Genomic DNA, 23,718 nt, shown 5'->3' with positions numbered 1-23,718 from the left:
AGAAAAAAAAGTGTAGCTACAAACGATCCTCTGCTAAAACTCCGAATAAAATCATTTTAATACAGAGTCTCAGTTCTGTTTGAGCTCGAGACTCGCCTGCTTAGTTTGTGGCGAGTAAGGAGTGTGTTATTATCAGCAGTGTTTACCGTGAGTTTACTGTTGTTGTTGTTGTTGTTGATAGCGTTTTATTGTGTTCATTATGGGACAGTGAATATCCCGCGGAGGGACAACACTGACACCCACCGACCACACGGCGGAGCTCCATCCTCTCCTGACCAGACGCCTGTGGATATCGGTGAGGAGAGAGAGGACACAACACCGAGAAGAAGAGGCAGAAAAAGAGCAGGTTTGCCTCCAGTGTTGCCAACTTAGCAATTTTGTTGCTAGATTTAGCAACTTTTCAGACTACCCTAGCAACGTTTTTTCCAAAAAGCACCTAGCAACAAATTTAGCTATTTTTAAAATGTATTTGGCAACTTTTGAAAACTGACTAAAGGCATGCATTTTTCCTCTTAACCAAGCTACTAAGCAGTGCCTAGCAGTACACACATCAAATATGAATCAAGTTGCTAGTTGCACTTGTTAAAAAATAATTGTTCATTTATGAAACACCTTATTGTTAATCAGTTAGGTACACTGTTGATCTTATATCAAAATCTATCTATCTATCTATCTATCTATCTATCTATCGAAATGCATTGTGCCATTTAAAATATGCTGGTGAAAAATTAACACAGAAAATTCCTTCATATTAACATATGAAGTACACTGTGTCCTATTTTATAGACTTTCCTTAAGAGTGTAGCATTTAACTTACCACCAGTTCACTGCTTAAAACTGTAATTGATAATCATGTGTAGTTTTACTAGTTATTTGGAGAACACATAAAATGTAATTGATCAAAAATGTGTAACTTTTCAATAATCCAATATTTAAAAATATAATAAAAGTGTTCATTTTGCTTTTACAAATAATGTATATTAAATGTTTATTTTTACAAACAAATCTAAATGAACGTATTTCAAATAATATTCTTTGCTGAGATTTGAGTAATTTCAATGTGTATTCTATGCAATGATGCAGTTTTGCGGCATGGTTACATAATTACATCATCATCCAATGATGTCACAGCGTCATTTAGCAACTTTTAACAACAAATCGACCTGCTTTTAGCAACTTTTCCTGAAAATTAGTTGGCAACACTGTTTGCCTCTTTATTCTGTTGTTTCTCTCCCCACAAATCCAGCAAAGCTCAGGGTGAGCAGGTGGAGCAGGACACTGAAGCTGTACTGATGGTAAATCAACATGAACATCAAAAAGTCTCTTAATCATTTACACACACCACCATCACATTATACAAATGCAGATAAATGAGTTTTTCCACTACATGTGATAAATGTTTTAACATAGTTTGAAAAAATTAAATATTTCAAAATTTCAAGTAACAAGGACTTTCCCTTAATGAAAATAATAATAATATGAGTATGCAATGTTTTGTTGATGTTATTTGATTAAAGCAAGCTTTTGGTTGATATTGCTGTCTTTAGATCAGACTTCTCTACAGGACGTCTTCTGTACTGTAGAGGACAAAGATCATCAGGAGTCTCCTTCCAGTGCTCCTGAAGACCCCTCGCTGTCGAGGCGTCCAGCCTCAAGATCAGGACAGTCCAGTCAGTCCATCAGCAGATGAGTCCTTCACATCTGAGACACCTGACGAGATCACGAGGAGCGAGGGTGAGTTTACTGTCATAACCAAAAATATAACACACAACCTCTAAAGGAAGGTTTGTTTTAAATAATATAGCTGCAACTGCGGTAATATTTCTTTAGTTTTTTAGTTTTACACCATTTAGCTTTTTTTGCAGTTCACTTAAATCGACTTGAAGTGTGACACCTGAATTTCAAAAATATACTTATCAATGTATTTCTCAATTAAAATGAATTAAAAGTAGAATTATAATAATTATATGAGAATTAGAAACAATGTTAAAATAGTTTTAGAAAAAGTATGGCATGCATACTGCAGGACACTGCTTTATTAAATAATAATATGATTATAAAATAAAAATAAAATTTTAATAGAACTCATTTGCTGGACATATGCCAAAGGCGAGAAGTTGGGGGAAAGAGGATCCTCCATCTTCGAAGGGACCCGCTGTGAGGACGGCCTTCACAGCGAAGACGACTCGGAGAGTGACCCGGAGCAGAGGGTTCATCTGGAGGAGATGCTCTCCCATGACTGGTTCAAGGTAAGCCTAAGACGAGCTAAAATAATTTGTTTCTGTAACAGAGTTCAATATGATGAAGGACGAGGAAGGCAGGGGTGGCGAGTAAGACAGTTTATTTACTCCAAAATAACTCAAAGAAACAAAAACAAAAGTCTGTCGGGCTCTCTGCCTCGACAGTCAATCCGTCAGTCCGTCACACAACACGCAGGGCTCTATCTCCCAAAGACAACCAGACCCTCTCTCTCCCTCTCCCAGGTCTGTGAGCCGCTTTTCAGCCATCTCTCCCCCAATCACTGTAATCAAACACAGGTGTTATTCATCATTCACTTGACCTCCTTAACACCGCTCGTCTCCACACCCGCTCTCCCGTTGCAGGCTTTCGCCTTCCCACGCCCCCCTCGCCACATACCCCCACCGCCCGACTCAGGCCGGGGAGCCATCCGGCCTGCAGCCCCCCCCCCATTTCTAGAGAGGAAGTCGGCCACAGCCATCTGCGCCCCCGGCCTGTGGACCACCTTGAACTTAAAAGGCTGTAAGGCTAGATACCAACGGGTGATCCGCGCGTTGGTATCCTTCATACGGTGGAGCCACTGGAGGGGCGCGTGGTCCGAACAGAGAGTGAATTCCCGTCCCAGGAGGTAATAACGCGTCTGTCTGCAACAGAAAAGGGAGACCAAAGTTAGGAGAGTGTAAGAGCGGCCCGCCGCACAGGGCAGCCTTTACCTTGGTTACAGCCTGTTGGCACAGCTCCGTCCACTGGACCGGATCTGGGGCTTCCTTTTTAGTGAGATCAGTCAGCGGGCTGGTGAGCTCCGAATAATTAGGAATAAATCTTCTATAATATCCCGCCAGCCCCAGGAACTGTCTCACCTCCTTTTTGGTCTTGGGACTCGGGCAGGCCGCAATCGCCGCCGTCTTATCAATTTGGGGACGCACCTGCCCATGTCCCAAGTGGAAGCCCAGATACCGTACCTCCACCCGCCCAATTGCACACTTCCGCGGGTTCGCCGTGAGTCCAGCCACCCGCAGCGATCTCAAGACCGCGCGCAGATGTTCCATATGCCGCTGCCAATCATTACTGTGTATAATGATGTCATCGAGATAGGCAGCGGCGTATGCGCTATGTGGCCGGAGGATTCGGTCCATGAGACGCTGGAAGGTGGCGGGAGCCCCGAATAAGCCGAACGGAAGCCTAACAAATTGGTGTAAGCCAAACGGCGTGGTGAAGGCCGTTTTTTCCTTGGATAAGGGCGATAAGGGGATCTGCCAATACCCTTTTGTTAAATCCAGTGTCGAATAAAAGCGAGCTGAACCTAACCGATCAAGCAGCTCGTCAACTCGGGGCATCGGATAAGTGTCGAATTTCGACACTGCATTCACCTTCCTGTAATCGACACAGAACCGGACTGAGCCGTCCGTTTTAGGCACCAAAACTATAGGGCTCGCCCAGTCGCTATGCGATTCTTCTATTACCCCCAAGTCTAGCATAGCCTTTAATTCCTCCTGAACCACTTTTTTTTTGTGTTCGGGTAAACGATAGGGGCGGCTGCGTGCCACTTCCCCGGGGAGTGTTTCGATATGGTGCTGTATGAGGTATGAGTTCACCACATCCCCGTGTACACACCTCACCTTAACCTTGCGGCTCGTATCCAATGCCCTTTGTTGCATCAGGCTTTGATGAATGGAGGATGGGTTACAACCTGAATCCACCAAAGCCTGATATGTACCCCCCTTAATACTCACAGGTATTTGGTACTGCCCAGCTTGATCGGGGGCAGCCCCCGGGGAGTCGGGGACCCGGATCAACATTCCCACCTCCATCATCGGACACCGGTCCTGAAAATAACCCGGGTCCCCGCATCTCCAGCAGGCCGTCCCAGGCCTTCCCGCCGCCCCAGTGGCAGAAGGCTGGCCAAGGGATTGGCGGAGAGAGGAGAACTGTGGAGATGGAGTGGCGGCTCCGGCGCTCTCCGCACCGCCCCCTCGTGACGCGAATCTGTTCCCCTGGACGGGATTACTCCGTGGAGGAATTCGAGGGGGTGCATTATTATCTAGCTTGAGGTCCACCAGGGCCTCCGCAAGCGGCGTGGGTTGTGCTGGCTGCATGGCGGCGTGCCGGCTTCCTCGTCCCGGGTTTCGGCACCAGTGTAACAGAGTTCAATATGATGAAGGACGAGGAAGGCAGGGGTGGCGAGTAAGACAGTTTATTTACTCCAAAAAAAGAAACAAAAACAAGTCTGTCGGGCTCTCTGCCTCGACAGTCAATCCGTCAGTCCGTCACACAACACGCAGGGCTCTGTCTCCCAAAGACAACCAGACCCTCTCTCTCCCTCTCCCAGGTCTGTGAGCCGCTTTTCAGCCATCTCTCCCCCAATCACTGTAATCAAACACAGGTGTTATTCATCATTCACTTGACCTCCTTAACACCGCTCGTCTCCACACCCGCTCTCCCGTTGCAGGCTTTCGCCTTCCCACGCCCCCTCGCCACAGTTTCTTTGTTTTTTGTGTGTGTCTATTTGTTGGCTTGGTTTGATCAGAATACCTGCTGCAACTGTTATATAGTCAATTCATATACACTACATTTTTTTTATACCTTATGAAGTATGTGTGTGTAATTTGTATAATTTCTAATTGTGTTTCAGGTCCTGTAGGTCGTGGAGAAGAGGGTGAGTCTTGCGTCTGGAGGACTGACACACAGGTGACCCCAACATCTCTCCAGCTTTAGCGTCTTGCGGGCTGGCAGGCCTCGGTTGCATCTGGCGTCTTGGCTTGCGGCAGTAGTTTTAGCGTCTTGCAGAACTACTCACCTAGGGATGTGAGTTGTAAATAGTTTAGTTGTAGTTAGTTAAGTTCTGCACCATCCAATCATATTATTAATAATGGAGTCACCCAGAGCGTCACACAGCTCTCTTGTCAAGCCTGCTCCACAAGTTCCTCTCACTGCCGCCCCAGAGGTTCCTGTCACTGGCATCCAGATCCTGGAGATCCATGTCACGGATGCATCAGGGATTTTAGTCATGGACACAGAGCTCTTTTCAGGCTCCACAGAGGTCCCTGGTTCGAAAGTCCCAAGATGCACTTAGCTGGTCCCAGAGGTCACTCACACCGCTGATCCAAAGGTTCCTGCCATGGGCAACCGGGTCCTAGAAATCACTGTCAATGCCACCCCAAACGCTGCTGAGGTCTGAGAAGTCAGAGATACAGGCACCACAGAGGATTCTGTCACAGCTGCATCTGAGGATCCTCTCACAGCCCCAGTGTTTCCTTTCACTGCTGCGATTCCTCCTTAAAGATATTACACCTGTGTGCCACATTAAAACGACTTTGATTTTGAAATACACAAAAATGTGTTGCTATAATAGGAAAATGTGATAATCTGGAAATATTAACCACTCCTTTAGTTCTAGAGAGGTTAAGACTCTGTATTACCTGTTTATATTTATCACCTTGAATGATGCTGTCACGAACTCAGCCTCTGTGGCTCCCTCCGATCGCCACCAGAGGGAACCATCACCTGAGTATTAACGTCACGAACTCCATTTCCCATATACCCCGTACCTGTGGCTGATTAGGGGCACAGGTGTCTCTCATCACCCTCACCTTTATAAGCTGTTCTCCCTATCACCTCATTGCGAAGTCTTGTCTTGCCATGCAAACATTTCCGAGCGTTTACCCCGTGTATGATTCCCCGTGTATGACATGGACTAGTTACTGGACTCTGATTCTTTGCTGCCTGCCGACTCTGATTCAACCTGCTTTGTTACTTGATTATCCTGAGTGTTTTCCGCCAGCCCTGATCCTTAGCCTGAACTCTGACTTTGATTCTTCCCTGTCTACGTTGTGTTTGAAGCCCGTGATTGAACTTTGCCTGTTTGACTTGCATTCTGTATTAATAAAGCTGCACATGGATCCTAACGCCACTGACTCCTCGTTACAGAAGACTTCGCCAGACTTCGATCCAGCAGCATTCTACCACGTCACCACCGAGATCTCTGCCCAAGCGTCGGTACTGGCCACACACCAACAACAGCTCAACCGACTCACTTCAGTAACCGAAGAACTGGTAAAGACTTTACAAGCTCTTCGTCTCCAAGCATCCAACGCTCCTGTTCCACCTTCCAATCCACCTCAAGCACACGCCACCACCACCAGCCCTCGTCTCACCTTCCCAGAGAAATTTGACGGATCTCCGACCAAATGTAAGGGCTTTTTACTTCAGTGCTCTGTGTTTGTCAACCAACAGACCATGCTGTACCCTACAGACGAAAGCCACATCGCATTCGTGTGTTCGCTTCTCACGGGGGGAGTGCTGGATTGGGCCACCGCGGTGTGGAGTGAGGATAGACCAACCTTCCCTTCGTTCAGAGCGTTCACTCAACGATTCAAGGAGGTGTTCGAGCACCCAGCTGGAGGAAAGGAGGCGGGTGAGCAACTACTATCTCTCTGTCAAGGAAGGGGTTCAGCGGCGGACTACGCTCTCTCTTTTCGCACCCTCGCAGCTCAGACGGGGTGGCCAGACGATCCCCTCAAACTTCATTACCGTAAAGGCTTGAATCTGGAGCTGCAGTCCGAACTCGCCTGTCGCGACGAGGGAAAGTCACTGGAACAATTCAGCGAACTGTCTATCAAGATCGACAACCTACTCCGCTCTCGTCGCACCAACCGTCTGCCCGCATTCTCCATTGTATCCGCAGCAACTAACACTGACGTAGAACCCATGCAAATTGGCTTGACACGCATCAGCGAGGAGGAAAGAGAAAGACACCTTCGACAGAGCTTATGCCTGTATTGTGGATTGCCTGGACATCTACGAGCATCCTGTCCTACTCGTCCATCTCGCAATCCTGTGGCGGTGAGTGAGATTTCGAGATCTACTACCAGTTTAGAGATTGCAGTCACCCTGGAGATCAATGGGAGAGTTATGGAGACCGTTGCATTGATCGACTCAGGAGCTGCAGGAAATTTCATGGATGTGTCATTCGCTAGAAATAATAATATCCCTCTTGTTCCCTGTGACTCTCACTTGGCAGTTGCAGCGCTAGATGGCCGACCCCTGGGCTCCAGTTGCATTCAATTCACCCCTGAAGATCTCCAATTGAGGACCGGATCCCTCCACACTGAAATCATCTGCCTGTTTGTGTTCCAATCTCCACGAAATCCCATTATCCTGGGCCTTCCATGGTTGGAGCAACATAACCCCTCTATCTCGTGGACTAAGAAACAAATCATCCAATGGTCAGACTTTTGCCATCAAAATTGTCTCCGCAGCATGCCCATCAAGAGAGGGAGTGAGACTTCCTTGAAAAATCCTTTACCCAACGAATATCAAGATTTAGCCGAGGCCTTCAGCAAAGTGAAAGCATCGCACTTACCTCCTCATCGAGCCAGTGACTGTGCCATAGATCTCCTCCCCGGAGCACAACCTCCCAAGGGCAGAGTTTTCCCGCTGTCACAACCCGAAGCAGAAGCTATGAGGTCATACATTGAGGAGGAGCTCGCCAAAGGTTTCATCCGTCCCTCTACGTCACCCGCATCAGCGGGGTTCTTCTTTGTCAAAAAGAAAGATGGAGGTCTTCGTCCCTGTATCGACTACCGGTCTCTCAACGACATCACCAGGCAGTGCCGTTACCCTTTACCACTCGTCCCCGCAGCCCTCGAACAACTCAGACGAGCTAGATATTTCACCAAACTGGATCTTCGTTGTGCCTACAACCTCATTCGCATTCGTGAAGGGGACGAGTGGAAGACGGCATTCTCCACCACTACGGGGCACTATGAGTATCTTGTTATGCCGTTCGGGCTGTCCAATAGTCCTTCTGTGTTTCAGGCATTTATTAACGACGTTTTCAGAGACATGCTGAACCAATGGGTAATTGTCTACATCGACGACATCTTAATTTACTCGGAAACCTATGAGGAACATGTCAGACACGTCAGAGCAGTCCTGAAACGTCTCGTGCAACACCAACTGTACGCCAAGGCAGAGAAATGCAAGTTCCATCAAGAAACCATCTCCTTCCTCGGATATGTGATCAGTTCCGGAGGAGTCGCCATGGACGATCAGAAAGTGCAAGCAGTAGTCAACTGGCCCAGCCTACCACTCTCAAAGAACTACAACGCTTCTTAGGATTTGCTAACTTTTATCGACTGTTCATCCGTAACTTCAGTATGATCGCGGCCCCCATGACATCCATGATCAAAAAGGGAATCCAACGTCTCACCTGGTCTTCGGCAGCTATAGCAGCATTCCGGTCACTGAAGGAGAGGTTCACGACCGCTCCTATCCTGCATCATCCCGACCCGGATATCGAATTCATCGGGGAAGTGGACGTTTCCAGTACGGGCATCGGGGCAGTGCTCTCACAACGCCAGGGTGATCCTCCCAAATTATACCCCTGTGCGTTCTTCTCCCGCAAACTGAACCCGACAGAGCAGAATTATGACGTGGGCAACCGCAAACTCCTCACTATGAAGGCAGCATTGGAGGAGTGGCGTCACTGGCTGGAAGGGGCAAAACACTCATTCACTGTTCTCACTGACCACCGTAACCTAGAGTATCTGAAATCAGCCAAAAGACTCAATCACCGACAAGCAAGATGGTCTCTCTTCTTCACCAGATTCGACTTCAAAATTACTTACCGTCCCGGTTCCCAAAATACTAAGGCTGATGCTCTTTCTCGGCTCCATGAATCTGACTCCAAATCCCCAGATCAAGAACCCATTATTCCATCCACCATCATCCTCGAGCCCATGCAGTGGGACATAATGACCGAAATCACGGAGGCTCAGGTCATTGATCCACCACCAGCTGAAACCCCACACAACCTCATATACGTCCCGCAGATCTTAAGACAACGAGTGATGCAACTGGTCCACTTGAATCCCAGTTCCGGCAATCCGGGTATTGCAGCCACATTACAACTCCTCAACAATAAGTTCTGGTGGGCCACTCTACGAAGCGACACTATCACGTTCATCCAGAATTGCCCTATCTGCAATACATCTAAGTCCCCGCATCAACTACCTGCTGGGCTTCTTCATCCGTTACCCATTCCACAACGCCCATGGTCACACATAGCCATTGATTTTGTGACCGACTTACCATCCTCTCAGGGACACACTACCATTCTCACGGTAATTGATCGCTTCTCCAAGGCCTGCAGGTTGATACCACTTCCCAAACTTCCCACTGCTCTTGAAACCGCTGAAACGCTCTGCAACTATGTATTCAGGTTCTACGGTCTACCAGAGGATATAGTTTCTGATCGGGGTCCTCAGTTCACCTCCCGTGTTTGGTCAGCCTTCTGTCACCAACTAAGCATAAATGTCAGCCTCACTTCCGGGTACCATCCTCAAGCCAACGGACAGGTGGAACGGCTAAACCAAGAACTCACCCGCTTCCTCCATTCATACTGTCATAAGAATCAGCTCGACTGGAGTCGCTACTTGCTATGGGCCGAATATGCCCAAAATTCACTCCGCAAACCATCTACAGGTATTACTCCCTTTCAATGTGTCCTAGGCTTCCAACCCCCACTGTTTCCATGGTCAGGAGAACCCTCAGACTTACCTGCAGTCAACTCATGGTTACAACGCAGTGAGGATACATGGAACGAAGCTCACGTCCATCTTCAACGAGCAGTTCGTCGCACCAAAGAACAGGCCAATCGTCATCGGCACCCCAATCCCGACTATCAGCCAGGGCAATGGGTTTGGTTGTCCACCCGTGATCTAAGGCTCCGGTTACCTTGCAAAAAGCTCAGTCCCAGGTACGTGGGTCCCTTCAAAATCATCAGACAAATCACTCCAGTTTCATTTAGATTAGCCTTACCTGCTCATTACCGTATCTCACCCACTTTTCATGTCTCTCTGCTCAAGCCCGCTGGTGGTCCGAGAGGAGCGGAGGTCCTAGACGAGGCTGGTGACCAGAGAGTCCCTCCCATCATCGTCGACGGTCAGGAGGCATACCAGGTTCGAGAAATCCTGGACTCTCGTCGTCGGGGCAGATTCCTTCAGTATCTCGTGGACTGGGAGGGGTACGGCCCGGAGGAACGGTCATGGGTCAATGCTGATGATATCCTCGACCCTTCACTTACCACAGACTTCCATAGAGACCACCCGGACAGACCTGCCCCGAGACCTCGAGGAAGACCCCGGCGTCGTTTGCCTCCTCGCGTCAGGAGCTGCTCACAGGGGAGGGGCTCTGTCACGAACTCAGCCTCTGTGGCTCCCTCCGATCGCCACCAGAGGGAACCATCACCTGAGTATTAACTTCACGAACTCCATTTCCCATATACCCCGTACCTGTGGCTGATTAGGGGCACAGGTGTCTCTCATCACCCTCACCTTTATAAGCTGTTCTCCCTATCACCTCATTGCGAAGTCTTGTCTTGCCATGCAAACATTTCCGAGCGTTTACCCCGTGTATGATTCCCCGTGTATGACCTGGACTAGTTACTGGACTCTGATTCTTTGCTGCCTGCCGACTCTGATTCAACCTGCTTTGTTACTTGATTATCCTGAGTGTTTTCCGCCAGCCCTGATCCTTAGCCTGAACTCTGACTTTGATTCTGCCCTGTCTACGTTGTGTTTGAAGCCCGTGATTGAACTTTGCCTGTTTGACTTGCATTCTGTATTAATAAAGCTGCACATGGATCCTAACGCCACTGACTCCTCGTTACAGATGCTTTGAAAAAAAAAAAAAAGCTCACCAGGTAAGTAATAACAGGTAAGTAACAATTTTTACTTTTTGTTTTACTTACAACATAATTTAATTTACAATTGAATGTTGTTTAATAACTAGCTCTCCCACAATAAAGATGCGGTCACATTAACCACCATTCAGCAACTTTTCATGGACAAGTACCATCAAAAATTTCAATGAGGAAGTTTTGTATGAAACACTTCCTTTTTGATCTGCAGCTCAGGTAGCTCAGGTATTTCTAAAAGAATATTGTGATATGAGCCATATGGAATGTATTTTAAAACAAAGCCAATGACAAATTCTCAGAAAGTTTCCCACTTCGTCCTGCTTTACTCTAGTCCTGCAGAGTGACAAATGAAGTACAAATATTCATTGTCGTCTCTTGATTAATGTGACGCTACCTGATGTGTCATCACCAGGGCACTAGTGAAACTGCACTTTCAGTTCCTTGTAACGGTTAACGCAAGAAATCACTGGGCTATTTGATTTTCATAGTAAAAGAGGCCCTTTCTTCCTACCATCAGTTATTCAAACGCACACACACACACACACGCACATGCACAACCACACACTAGCTGACTTTACAGCGGAAGTCTTTGTCTTAGTTGTCTTCCCTCCCATCAGAGGACAACGGCACCTTTGAGTTTGGCAGAGGAGTGAAGGTAGCTTTTGCTTTATTGACTTTTATCGCACAATTGACATTGTTTTTCAGTTGTTCTACTGTATTAATAATGACTCTGTGCTTAATGTGCATTAATAAATCCAGTTCAGTTCCAAATCAATGCATACTACAGGTTAAACGTCAGTACATAATACAGTGCCATGTATATTGTGTCATGCAACTGAATTTGCTTTTAAAATGGCGCTTGTTTGGTAACAGAAATGAGATATCCATTCGTTATCAAACATGGCATCATGTTTCTGAATGCATTTCTCTCTCAAACACACATAGATGTCTGTTAAACCAGACGATAGCAAGGATGAGGAGGGGAATCATGGGCCGGAGGTCACGGTTGTGGAGACGAACCGCTTTGGCTTCATTCTAGGAAATGGAGAAACTGAAAGGTCGGTGTTGATGTCTGTTCATCACGGCTCAGAGTTTGGGTGGAACCTGATTGAAGTGTTTGTGACTGTATTTGTATGCTGTAAGCCTTAGTTGAGCACAGTGTGTGTGATTAAATATATAATCTGTGGTCAAATCTTTGTAAGGCGCTACTAATCCTGTATTAGCAGTATTGATAATTCATAATTTATGATTATACATTACCGTTACCTTCCCCACCTCTTACTCTCATTTTCTCCTTCTCAACATCCTGTCATGTTGCCATAGTGATTTCTAGCCTGTCAGTGTGTGGTTTCCTGTTTTCTGTGTGTTTGCCTCTTGTGACACTCATGCTTTGCTCTGGTATGGGGACACGGTTTAGTGAGAGCGAGTTAGGAAGCAGAGTAAAGGTGTGTTATTTCTGATTCAGTGGAAAGCATTTTTCACCCTGATTGTACAGTGATGGTGACAGTGAAGTATGCTGCTGTACTGTGAGTGTAGTGTTGCTGATTGTGTGTGTTGTTGACAGGGATGGTCCATGTCCTGAGTTAGTGAGACATCGAGAGTCCAAGTGGCTCAGCCTCATGACTCAATGGGAGCAAGTGATGGAGAAAAAGAGCAACAAGGTGTGTCTTTCTTGCTGTTGTATACTTGTGTGTAAAATTGTATATAATAAGAAAGGTCAAAGGTCACCTGGCACATTTAAAATATTAACTTGAGGAGGGCCCCATCCATATCTAGGGACCAGAATATCATTCAGACATTTATTCATTTTTTATTCAAACAGTCCCTGCAATATCTAGGCACTATGAAATAAAATATAAAGGCAAAACAAATTCATATTTATCAGTTGGAATGTATAATTCACATGGAAAAGCATTGTCAGGCCAACTCTAACACTGTGGTGGCAAGATTTGCATGGCCATGCACCACCTTTCTTCAAAAAAAAAGTTTAATCAAGTGCACATTGTTTTAGTCGTTCAATGATAAAATTAGAAATTTTGTGCCAACCTCTTGTGGACAAGCAAGAACACTTTAGCATACTTTAAAGAAAAAAGTACTACTGCTAATACTACTACTACTACTAATAATAATATACTTTCATGCGAACTGAATGTAATGTTTTCAACACTTCGTATCATTAATTGCATGTTAAGTGAAATAAAATTAAAATGTATTATAGTGTAAATGTATATTAAATAGTGCTGTCAAATGATTAATCGCGATTAATCGCATCCAAAATAAAAGTTTTTGTTTACATAATATGTGTGTACTGTGTATATTTATTATCTATATATAGAGACACACACATACAGTATATATTTTGAAAATATTTACATGTATATATTTATATTAAGATAAATTATATCATATATGAATATATTTAATATATAAACATAACATAATTTGGTCACACTTTATATTAGGTGGCCTTAACTACTATGTACTTACATCATTGTGTTCATATTGTATTGCAAAACACTTTTGCTGGTATTGAGGTGGGATACGGGTAAGGTTATGGACAGGTTTGGTGGTATGGGTTGGTTTAACGGTGGGTTAAGGTGTAAGGTATGGGACAACAGTGTAATTATAAATGTAATTACAGAAATTAATTGCAGATGTAATTACATATAGGTATTTTTAAAAATATAAGTACAATGCAAAAACATGTATGTACACAATAAGTGCATTGTACCAAATGATTAATTTAAATATAAGTACATAGTAGTTAAGGCCACCTAATATAAAGTGGGACCCATAATTTTCTTAAATATATACATGCATGTGTGTGTATTTATATATACATAATAAATATACACAGTACACACATATATTATGCAAACAAAAACTTTTATTTTGGATGCAATTAATCGTGATTAATCGTTTGACAGCACTAATATTAAATCAAGTAGCTGAACTTTACAGTCCTTTTCTGACCCACTTAAGTAGTGCTTAAGTACATATTTATATGTAATTTCATAATGTACTGAAAAGCATTCATGGTAAATCTAAAATATACTTTAATATAATTTCTATTGAAACTTGTGAGTCATGTAATGTAAATATATTTGTAATTACACATTTGTAAAGAAAAAGTTGCATTTTAATACATTAAATGTATTATCAAATATCTCTACAGTTAAAATTGTAATCAAGTGCTTTACATGAGTGCTATGTTAGTCAAAACATCAAAGATAAATGTAGGCTACTTATCGTTATTTATGTATTTTAAAGTAAAAATGTTAACAATTTTTTAAGTGTGTTAAGAAACTATTATGAAAGTTTAGTTTTTTCAAGTACACTTAAGTGCCCTTTTATTTCACTAATATTATATATCTGCTAGTAGGTTTTCTAAAATAATATACTTTTAAGATTTGAAGTACACTATAAGTGCACATTCTATACAATTAAACACATTTCTTTTTCACAAGGGACAGAGAAGAGAAAGAATAATAACATTTGGATTATTTCTAAGTTTAACAGCTGTAAACTGTAGAGGCCTATTTATGGAACTAGAAATTGATAAATCAATAATCAGTTATTGAATTAGGGATGTGTCAGTTGCCCAGTCACTTCACAAGCTGTCATTGGTTCAAGCTGGCCATAAAGAAAAAAGTCTCCTGTTAGAATTAGATGTGGTGACATACCAAACCATCAAACTAGTTTAAAAAAAATAAATGTATTCAGCTGATTATGATCTTGGTTGATTCTTTGAGCATTGATTCATCTGTTGATTATAGTGTGAGACCTCATGTGTTAGTCGGCCTACATATGATACAGGATGTTGAATGTCAAATGCTGCAAATGAGTGCCAAATTCCTCTGTATGTACCTTGACCAATCGTTAAACAAAAAAGATTTGGGATCATTACATTGCATGCTATTATAGGTGATTACTAAAAACAAATGTTTTTTATCCAATATTTTTGACTTTTTTGTTCTGGAATTCTGGAGCTATTTTCAGTCAAAACAGCTTTCATAGCACGAGTCTTACAATAGCCGACTGCATGGCTCAGCTTACTTCCTTTGTCTCAGGTCAAAGGTCAGTGCCAGAAGGGCATCCCAGCATCCGTCAGGGCAAAGGGCTGGCCACTGCTCTGTGGAGCTAAGGATAGAAAAGACAAAAATGACAAAGTCTACAAAGTAAGTGACTGGTCATATTTGTATCATATTTTTTTATACTCTTATATAAGCCCTGTGTTTCCTCTGTGACTTGTCTAGCGTCTAGTTAAAGCTCCAGATCATCAGGGATGGACCGATATCATCCAAAGAGACACAGACAGACAGTTTCCCTTCCATGAGATGTTCCAGTCCAAAGACGGCCATGGGTACTGTACTGCCCTTCCCTTCTTTTCCCTTAGCATTATAATTCACAAGATTAGTCATAACGCTTCTTTTCTCATTCGTGTCTGCTTCTGTCTGTGTGAGCAGTCAGAAGGACTTGCTGGAGGTCCTGAAAGCATACACACAGTATCGTCCAGACGAGGGCTACTGTCAGGCGCAGGGTCCAGTGGCTGCTGTCCTTCTGATGAACATGCCTGCTGAGGTACTGCTTCTGTCAGGATTATTTACCTGGCTATACAGTAAATGACACAGAGCTACAACAGAAAAAAAAGCCAAATAATATGCAAAATTTGATACATTTATAATGTACACTACAAGCTACCGTAGTTAGATTTTTTAATAATGTTTTTAGAAGTCTCTCATGCTCACCAAGGCTGCATTTATCTGATCAGAAGCACAGTAAAACAGTAATATTCTGAAATAATTTTAAATAGCTGTTTTCTATTTTAATTTATTTTCAAATGTAGTTTATTCCTGTGATGCAAAGCTGTATTTTCAGCATCATTACTCCAGTCTTCAGTGTCACATGATCCTTCGGAAATCATTCTAATGTGCAGATTTGCTGCTCATTAAAAACAGTTGTGCTGCTTTATGTTTTTGTGGAAACAATGATTATTTTTTTAATATAGGATTCATTGATGAATAAAACGTTAAAAAACAAAAAATTTGAAATAGAAATCTTTTTGTAATTCTAAACATCTTTACTGTCTCTTTTGATCAATTTAATGCATCCTTGGTGAGTAAAAGTATTCATTTATTTTAAAAAATGTTACTGAAACTCATACTTTTTACTTTTTTATCATGTGGAGCAAATTATGCAGTGATAAACAATTTCAAACAGTAATGTACTACCATTTATTGCCACATTATTACTATTTTTAAAGGAATAGTTCACTTGTGTGTAAATTTCATTTTTTGAAGGGGCCACAAAGATATTTTGCCTTAATTAAGGCCAAATTGCCTTAATATGGGGACTTTCTGTACTCTCATGTCTGTTTTTTTTTTGTTTTTTTTATAAAAAAACATTATAAAACGATAGTTTTGACAGAGGACATCTCTTACTTAGATATTCAACTGCAGCTAGATCTGCCACTTAACATCATATTGAGCAAAACCCAACACAACAGTAGATCTACAATAACCTAACATCAGTTCACAGTGTTAAACAAGCTACCAAACAAAGTAGGTAATGTTATAATCACTAACATAGTGGACTGATGGAAAAACTTTTTTTAATATGACTAATTAATGACTCAGCATCATCTCTATTAAAGAGAAAATAATCACTTAATTCGATGTTTAAAGTGAATAAAATAGCTTTGACTGCCTGTTATATTATAAATTATATTATTTACAATACACATTTTAGGAGGGGACAACCCTCAGATGGTCCCTTCAATGTTTAATTCCATGAGTGGTGTCCAGCTATTATCTGTATGTATAGGCTACTGCAGAATTAGTTTGTTTGCTTGCAAGCTTGATGCTTAACATGGCCTAATTGTTTGCTTTGTTTTAGGAGGCGTTCTGGTGTCTAGTTCAGATTAGTGAGCTCTACCTCCCCGGATACTACAGCCCTCTGCTGGTAGGGCATCTTTACAGTAACTATAAAAACAACGGTTAAATGTGCGTTAGAATTTATAAATAGGCTTTTGTTTTTCTTTCTCTTCAGGAAGGTGTTTTATTCGACGCTGCTGTTCTCTCAAGCATTTTAAAAAAACTGTGTCCAGCTGCACACAAACACCTACAGAATCAGGGGGTGGAGCCTCTGATGTTTGCCACTGATTGGCTGATGTGTCTGTACAGCCGTCACCTGCCCTTTGACACACTGCTCAGAGTCTGGGACCTCTTTTTCTGCTATGGTTTGTTTTCAACTATATTGCCTTTTCCAAATACCCACACTTGTGGTCTTTGCCACTTGAGAGCACATGTGCGTGACAGGAAGCAAGCGCGCAAGACTGTCCCAGGTCTTAAAAAATGGCAAAGCGCAGTGCCCTTAACGCACACTAAACCCACACAATCTCGAATACCTCTCCGGAGCGCTATTCGAGTCTTAGTGTATCCCATCATGCATCATGTTCTGGAAATAAATCGTGAGACTTTTTGCCGAGATGTTGCGAGAGGTCACGGAAACCTTTCCAATGCAAGTTAAATATTAATATAATAATTAGATATTACATATAATTTGGTAGAAAAACAAGCGTTTTTACGTTTTATTGGTGCAAAGAGGAGTAGTGGTGATATTTATTTTGTACAACATTTGCAACTGCTTTTTATCACTTAATTAGGAGCACCACAAATTAAAATTATGTCATATTATAGGGACTACTGAACAGACATTTAGAAGTTGATTTTAAAATGCAAAGTATTGCATAAAGTATAAAATAAAGCTATGTAAACACTTGCATTTTTACAACACTAAGTGTGTCCCATCAGGTAATGAAAAGTTTGACACACACTTGTGGTCTTCATCTTCACTTGAACACCCGGGCCAAATATGGAAAATACGTCATATAAGTTGTCAAGTGGTCAAGTGCAAAGACTGCACTTGCATGATTTAAAGGTGCACTTAGTAATTGTTGGTGTGACTTTGGTCTTAGACGTTATACTGACACCTGTTGGCATGGATGGTGAATCACACAAACATTTTTGGATACTAGATGCCATTGTTGGAATATTTTTTCCTATTTATGCAATTTATTCTGCAACAAAAAAAAGTGTCTGTACACGGAAGTATTTTCCTTTTAAAAAAAGTCTTTGTTGAAGCATTATGACATGAATCAAACCAGCCAACCATTTTCATGGAGAAAATGGAGAGGATTTTTACTTCCAGTACTGCTTGATTAATGTGTCTTTACTGTCATCTTTATTTAATATAATGCATCCTAGCTGAATAAAAGTTTTAATTGCTTAACAGAGATGACAGATAGATAGATAATCAAAGCAGGGCATCAGAACAGCATTATGCAGAATATAAAAAGTTTTCTAGGCCACTAATACTACTAGAGTTCATGTCAGAAATCACATCCATTCTTCGGTTGTATTTTGTTTTATGAACACCTTTATTACACCTCTTGCTGTGTTGAGCTGTTGTAGAAGTCCATGCATTGACCACAGCTTGTGTGTGTTGCAGGTGTGCGGGTTTTGTTTCAGGTCGCTGTGGTGCTGGTGCGCCGATGTCTGGGAGAAGGACGGCTGCGAAAGGAGTGTGACGGACAGATGGAAACACTGGAGAAACTACGAGGTGTTAAACAGCGTGTCCAAAATGAGCAGGCTGATGCCTTTATCCATGAGGTAATATTACTGATTATTTCAGCTCATCTGAATAAAGGCCTGTTCTCACCATAATGAATCGTCTGTGCAGAATTTGGTGCAATTTTAATTTGAATGACACATACATTCGCATGCCATCGATGCTACAGATTTTTACTAATCTCTTTTCCATGGCACTACAAAGAAAATTGGCCAACCAATAAGAACTGGTGTTGTGAGAATTGGTTTCTCCCTTGCAATTGTGTCTCTATTAAGACCCTAAGTGTTCGCTTAGATGCAAAGAATGTTTAATGGATACAAAATCACATGATGATAAATGCATTATAACGAGCATTAATGCCTGTTTTAGTTAGCCTATGTACTAACATTGCATGCAGATACCCGGTTAGCCTGATAGCTTAGCTTATACAACACTCATCTGCTTTACACAATAATGACAATATTCACAACAGGGAAAATGACAACTATAAACTGCGGGCTTAAATGGGTTAATGTAATTCCGTGTTAAATGTGTAAATATTTCAGTTATGTTCAGTTATTTATTATTATTGTTTATCAAGTTACATTTATTTTATTATGTAAGAATTTATATACATATTTAAAATTAATGTTGTTCGTGTGTACGTAGTTTAACTATTAGTTGATAGAGACCTGATTTCTTACAACACTGGCTCCCTTGTATCTGTAGTCTTATATTTGGTGTTGCTTGATAAACACCACAGTGAATTCAAAAATCTGAAAACTGAATATTTGAAAACATTTAAACACTGTTTGACCTCTTTGTTGTCCTGTGAACTGGGTTACTTCTGTTTTTCTAAAACTGCCACCTACTGTCAGAAAGTGAATATGCATTTACATTTAGACCGTCTGCTGTTTTTACACATTACAGGGTTAGTTCACCCAAAAATGAAAATTAGCCCATGATTTACTCACCCTCAAGCCACCTTAGGTGTATATGACTTTCTTTTCTAAGACGAATACAATCAGATTTATATTAAAAAATGTCCTGGCTCTTCCAAGCTTTATAATGGCAGTGAATGGGTGTTGAGATTTTGAAGCGTGCATCCATCCATCAATCATAAAAAGTGCTACACACGGCTCCGGGGGGTTAATAAAGGCCTTCTTTAAAAATATCCAATATCCATATTTAAAACTTTATCAACTGTAACCTCCAGCAACTGTCGTACAAGTGTTCATGAGAGAGTGGTGTTCCAGCGGACGACGTAAGTGATTCAGAAGGCCTTTATTAACCCCCCGGAGCCGTGTGTAGCACATTTTATGATTGATGGATGGATGCACGCTTCAAAATAGCAGTAGTCTAACCTACATCTCATAGTGTGCATGCACTCTCTTAGTGTATTATTGTTTGGTTTTTGCGATGCACTCAATAATGGCTAATTGCATATGATTTAAACAACAATTACCATATTATCGTAGATGATATATATCGCACACCCCTAATGTGACTACACAAAAATTTCATTTCGAACATTTGTGTTGAAGTGAACAGGCCTTAATTCCTGACAGTCCTATTTACTCAAAACCACTGTTACATCCTCAGGTATGTTCGGTGTCCCTGTCCTTGGCGGACCTTCAAAAACAAACTGAGAAAGAGATGGAGAAATGGAAAAAAGAGAGACCAAACTCGACCTTTGACCCACGAGGGCGATGTCACGGATACCGGATGGTTTGGGAGAGAGCGCAGGATAAACCAAAGGAACCAGAAAAGAAGGAGCGAACGAAGGGGGGCCTTTCTCTTCCTCTCACGCGTTCAGTCTCTTCACTTTCTCCTTTGGTTTTGCGTAAGAAATGGAGGAAGAGGAGCAGTAAGACTGACACGGAGGAGTGGGACGGAGGGGGAAGAAACTTCTCGCGAAGCGTGATGGAGGAGAGCGACGATGAGGAGGTGAGGAGGAGGAGTGTGTGCGGTATCGTTGGGGAGCAAAGGGCCAAACGGGACAGGCTAGCAGACGAGCTCTATTCAAACAAAGATCACAACACACATCCCAAAATCTCAGTGGTGGTGTCCTCCAGCATTGACTGCGATGTTTTTGAGAAAGAGCATACAGAAACGTCTTTGAATCAACAGAAGGATAATTTAGAAACAACACGAGGCGATGAGAAAGAAAGGACCGCTGGTTGTGTGGTTGAAGAGAGCATACAGACACATGACCATATACAGGACACAAATCAAGATGCACAGAGTACAGAAACGCAAGGACATCAGGTTGAACAGAATATAGAAAAAGACAAAAAACAAGATGATCAGAACACAGAAGCACCAACAAATCAACATGAACAGAATACAGACAATCAGACATGTCAAGATGAACAGACTGTGGAGACTGTGAGAATGTTAGAGCCATGTGAAGAAAGTACATCACAGGAAGAAGACATACAGACTGACTCCAGTAAACAGGAAGAGGAAATGCAACCAGACAGCAGCATCCAGGAAGAAGAAATACAAACAGAACTCTGCAAACAAGAAGAACAAATAGAAGATAGGTTGCCAAACACCATAACGACTGAAGAAAATGAGGAAAATAACCCAGAGAAAGAGGTACAGATACATGTTGTTCAGGAGGACGAGAGGTCCCAAACATCTAGTGATCAACATGAAGAACAAGAACATTCAGAAAGGCAGAGAGAAGATTTGTTCATAAACACAGCTATAGAGGAAGTTGAGGAGACTCAGCTTATTGGTGAAAACCATACTGATGCAGACAAGGAGGAAGGGATTCAGCAAGTGTTTGATCTTCTCCCTGAGGAGACCACAGAGATATCAGACCCTTCAAACATGATTGAGGAGAAAGATGATGAGACACTGGAGGATGACAGACAAGACACAAGCTTAGACGAGAGCGATAGTCACTCTCATAGTGGTAAAGAGACATTGCAACCACCTGTAATAGTGCTAACATCATTCTCTTTAAAAACTGAACAAGAAACTGAAACTGAGCATCTGGACGGACCAGCAGATCCTGAACAGCAATCCCAATCAGGCGACCAAGAGCACAGTGACGTGGATGCTACTGTTACTTCCAGAGAGTTGGAGCATTGTCCAATAGATTCCACTGTGGAAGATGCAGAAGGATCTGGCAACCCAGAGCAGAGTGAAGTGGATTCTGCTGATGACACCAACATCCTTGAACCTCAGAAGGAGAGTACAGCATCAACACACTCTGATGGCACGTGTTGTGACAAAGAAATCAGTGAGATCAGTCCCAAAAATAGTGAAGTAAATAAATCACCCGAATCTGAAAACATAGTATGTTGTGAAATCAATACTGACGAATCAAGCAACCTCACAAACAATGTAGAGGATGATACTTGTAGATCTGTCCATGCAGAAAGCATTGAAATGCATGCTGCTCCCGGATCAGGAAACCTTGAATGCAGCACAATAGATATTACTGCTGATTCTGGCAAACTAGAAAGCAACAGTCTGGAAATTGCTGCTGGATCTGGCAACCCAGAGAGCAACCGTGTCCCTGTTACAAGTGAATCTGGAAACCCAGAGCAGATTGAAGTGGATTCTGTTGATGACAACCTTGAAAACAATGATGTGCATGTTACAGCTGAATCTGGCAACCTTGAATGCAACATGACAGACCTTACCACTGAAACTGAAAAAACATACAGCGATGACATGGACGTTGCTGCTGGATCTGGCAACCCAGAGAGCAACCGTGTCTCTGTTACAAGTGAATCTGGAAACCCAGAGCAGATTGAAGTGGATTCTGTTGATGGCAACCTTGAAAACAATGATGTGCAAGTTACAACTGGATCTGGCAACACAGAGAACAATATGATGGATTCCGCTATTGGATCTGGCAACCCGGATCACAAAGAAGTACATGTCACAACTGAATCTGACAACTCAGAGACCAATAGAGAGCATGTGACCACTGGATCTGACAACCCAGAATGCAATGATGTGCCATCTATAAGTGAATCTGGCAACACGGAGAACAATATGATGGATTCTGCTATTGGATCTGGCAACCCGGATCACAAAGTAGTACATGTCACAACTGAATCTGACAACTCAGAGACCAATAGAGAGCATGTGCCCACTGGATCTGACAACCCAGAATGCAATGATGTGCCATCTATAAGTGAATCTGGCAACACAGAGAACAATATAGTGGATTCTGCAGTTGGATCTGGCAACCCAGATTACAAAGAAGATATCACAACCAGATCTGAAAACTCAGAAACCAGCAAAGAGCATGCAAGCGCTGGATCAGGCAACCTTGAGTGTAAAACCGAGGATTGTGCTGCTGAATCTGGCAACCCTCATAACAATGAATGTGCAATACCAGGAAACAGCCAGGGGTTAGATTCCCCCTCTTCAAAATCCCCAACCCCAAACGTCCCAGCTCACCTCCGCGTGCGCAGGAGTTCCAGCTCGCGGGTTTCCTATCCCACAATCCTCTCTGAGGACACCTTCAAAGAGCCACAGCAGCAAGAACACACACATTCAGAACAGACAACACCCTCACTGACACAGGACACAAACGCTCAGCCCACCTCACCAACAAAGTCAGACCCTCCAAAACGTCTGGGTCTGTTTCGCCGTCTCCGAGGGGAGACCAATAAAACCCCTGTCCCCAAAATCCTCATCCAGGACTTTAGCGAGAAAGAGGAGAAGCTGACGGCAAAAGAGAGGAGGAGGCGGAAGAGAGAGAAAGAGCGAAAAGAAAGAGAAGAGAAAGACAGAAAGAAACGAGAGAAGGAAATGGAAAAGGACAAAGGAAAAGAAAGGAAAAAGCCTCAGACAAGAGGAAAGAGCTTCCAGGTGCTCAGCAGGAAGGGTGCTGATAATGCCGTGACCCCCGTGAACAGTGACTCTCAGACGTCTCACGCCAGGAGAAACTCTGCTCCTTTTTCTGACGGATATTTTTAAATAATCAGAGACTCGATCACATATTTGTATTCCGCAGTGGGAGTGAGATGTTTTAATGTGACTTGTGCAATGATTTGATGTGGTTTGTTATATTCACTGCTTCATCTCTTGGTTTAAAACCATAATTATTTTCATAGAAAAATAAAATCAGGAGGAGACATTTGTGTAAATATATAGTTATTCAGCAGTCTTTGTGAGGTTGGATGTGGGAGTGTTTTTTC

At 42.7% G+C, this 23,718-nt stretch overlaps 1 protein-coding gene across 5 annotated transcripts; it reads left to right on the top strand.

Moving 5' to 3' along the window:
* Nucleotides 1–246: 246 nt before the first annotated feature.
* Nucleotides 247–23,659, top strand: tbc1d10c (TBC1 domain family, member 10C). 5 transcript variants are annotated; one of them, XM_058797670.1, is made up of 14 exons: nt 247–346; nt 1,247–1,295; nt 1,548–1,734; nt 2,110–2,249; nt 4,871–5,043; nt 11,885–11,997; nt 12,504–12,600; nt 15,010–15,117; nt 15,196–15,302; nt 15,406–15,520; nt 16,835–16,900; nt 16,988–17,177; nt 18,449–18,609; nt 20,150–23,659. In XM_058797670.1, the coding sequence occupies exons 6-14, from the start codon at nt 11,885–11,887 to the stop codon at nt 23,495–23,497; spliced, it is 4,305 nt and encodes a 1,434-aa protein (XP_058653653.1). In that variant the 5' UTR covers nt 247–346; nt 1,247–1,295; nt 1,548–1,734; nt 2,110–2,249; nt 4,871–5,043; the 3' UTR covers nt 23,498–23,659. The 5 variants fall into 5 exon arrangements, with proteins under 5 accessions (XP_058653653.1, XP_058653656.1, XP_058653655.1 ...); XM_058797673.1 differs by having other exon boundaries at nt 2,083–2,249; nt 4,871–4,894; XM_058797672.1 differs by having other exon boundaries at nt 2,083–2,249; nt 4,871–4,926.
* The last annotated feature ends 59 nt before the right edge of the window (nt 23,660–23,718 follow it).

This window comes from Onychostoma macrolepis, chromosome 14 (genome assembly GCF_012432095.1).
Source record: "Onychostoma macrolepis isolate SWU-2019 chromosome 14, ASM1243209v1, whole genome shotgun sequence".
Classification (NCBI taxonomy): domain Eukaryota; kingdom Metazoa; phylum Chordata; class Actinopteri; order Cypriniformes; family Cyprinidae; genus Onychostoma; species Onychostoma macrolepis.
The sequence above is the reverse complement of the archived record's forward strand: the minus strand, read 5'-3'. Positions and strand labels throughout refer to the sequence as shown.

Excerpts from the sequence above, each read along its gene's own strand:
- tbc1d10c (XM_058797670.1), top strand. The coding sequence starts at position 11,885 with ATGTCTGTTAAACCAGACGATAGCAAGGATGAGGAGGGGAATCATGGG. Across the intron at positions 15,118-15,195 it reads AAAATGACAAAGTCTACAAA|CGTCTAGTTAAAGCTCCAGA; the intron begins GTAAGTGACTGG and ends TGACTTGTCTAG. Across the intron at positions 16,901-16,987 it reads GATACTACAGCCCTCTGCTG|GAAGGTGTTTTATTCGACGC; the intron begins GTAGGGCATCTT and ends CTTTCTCTTCAG.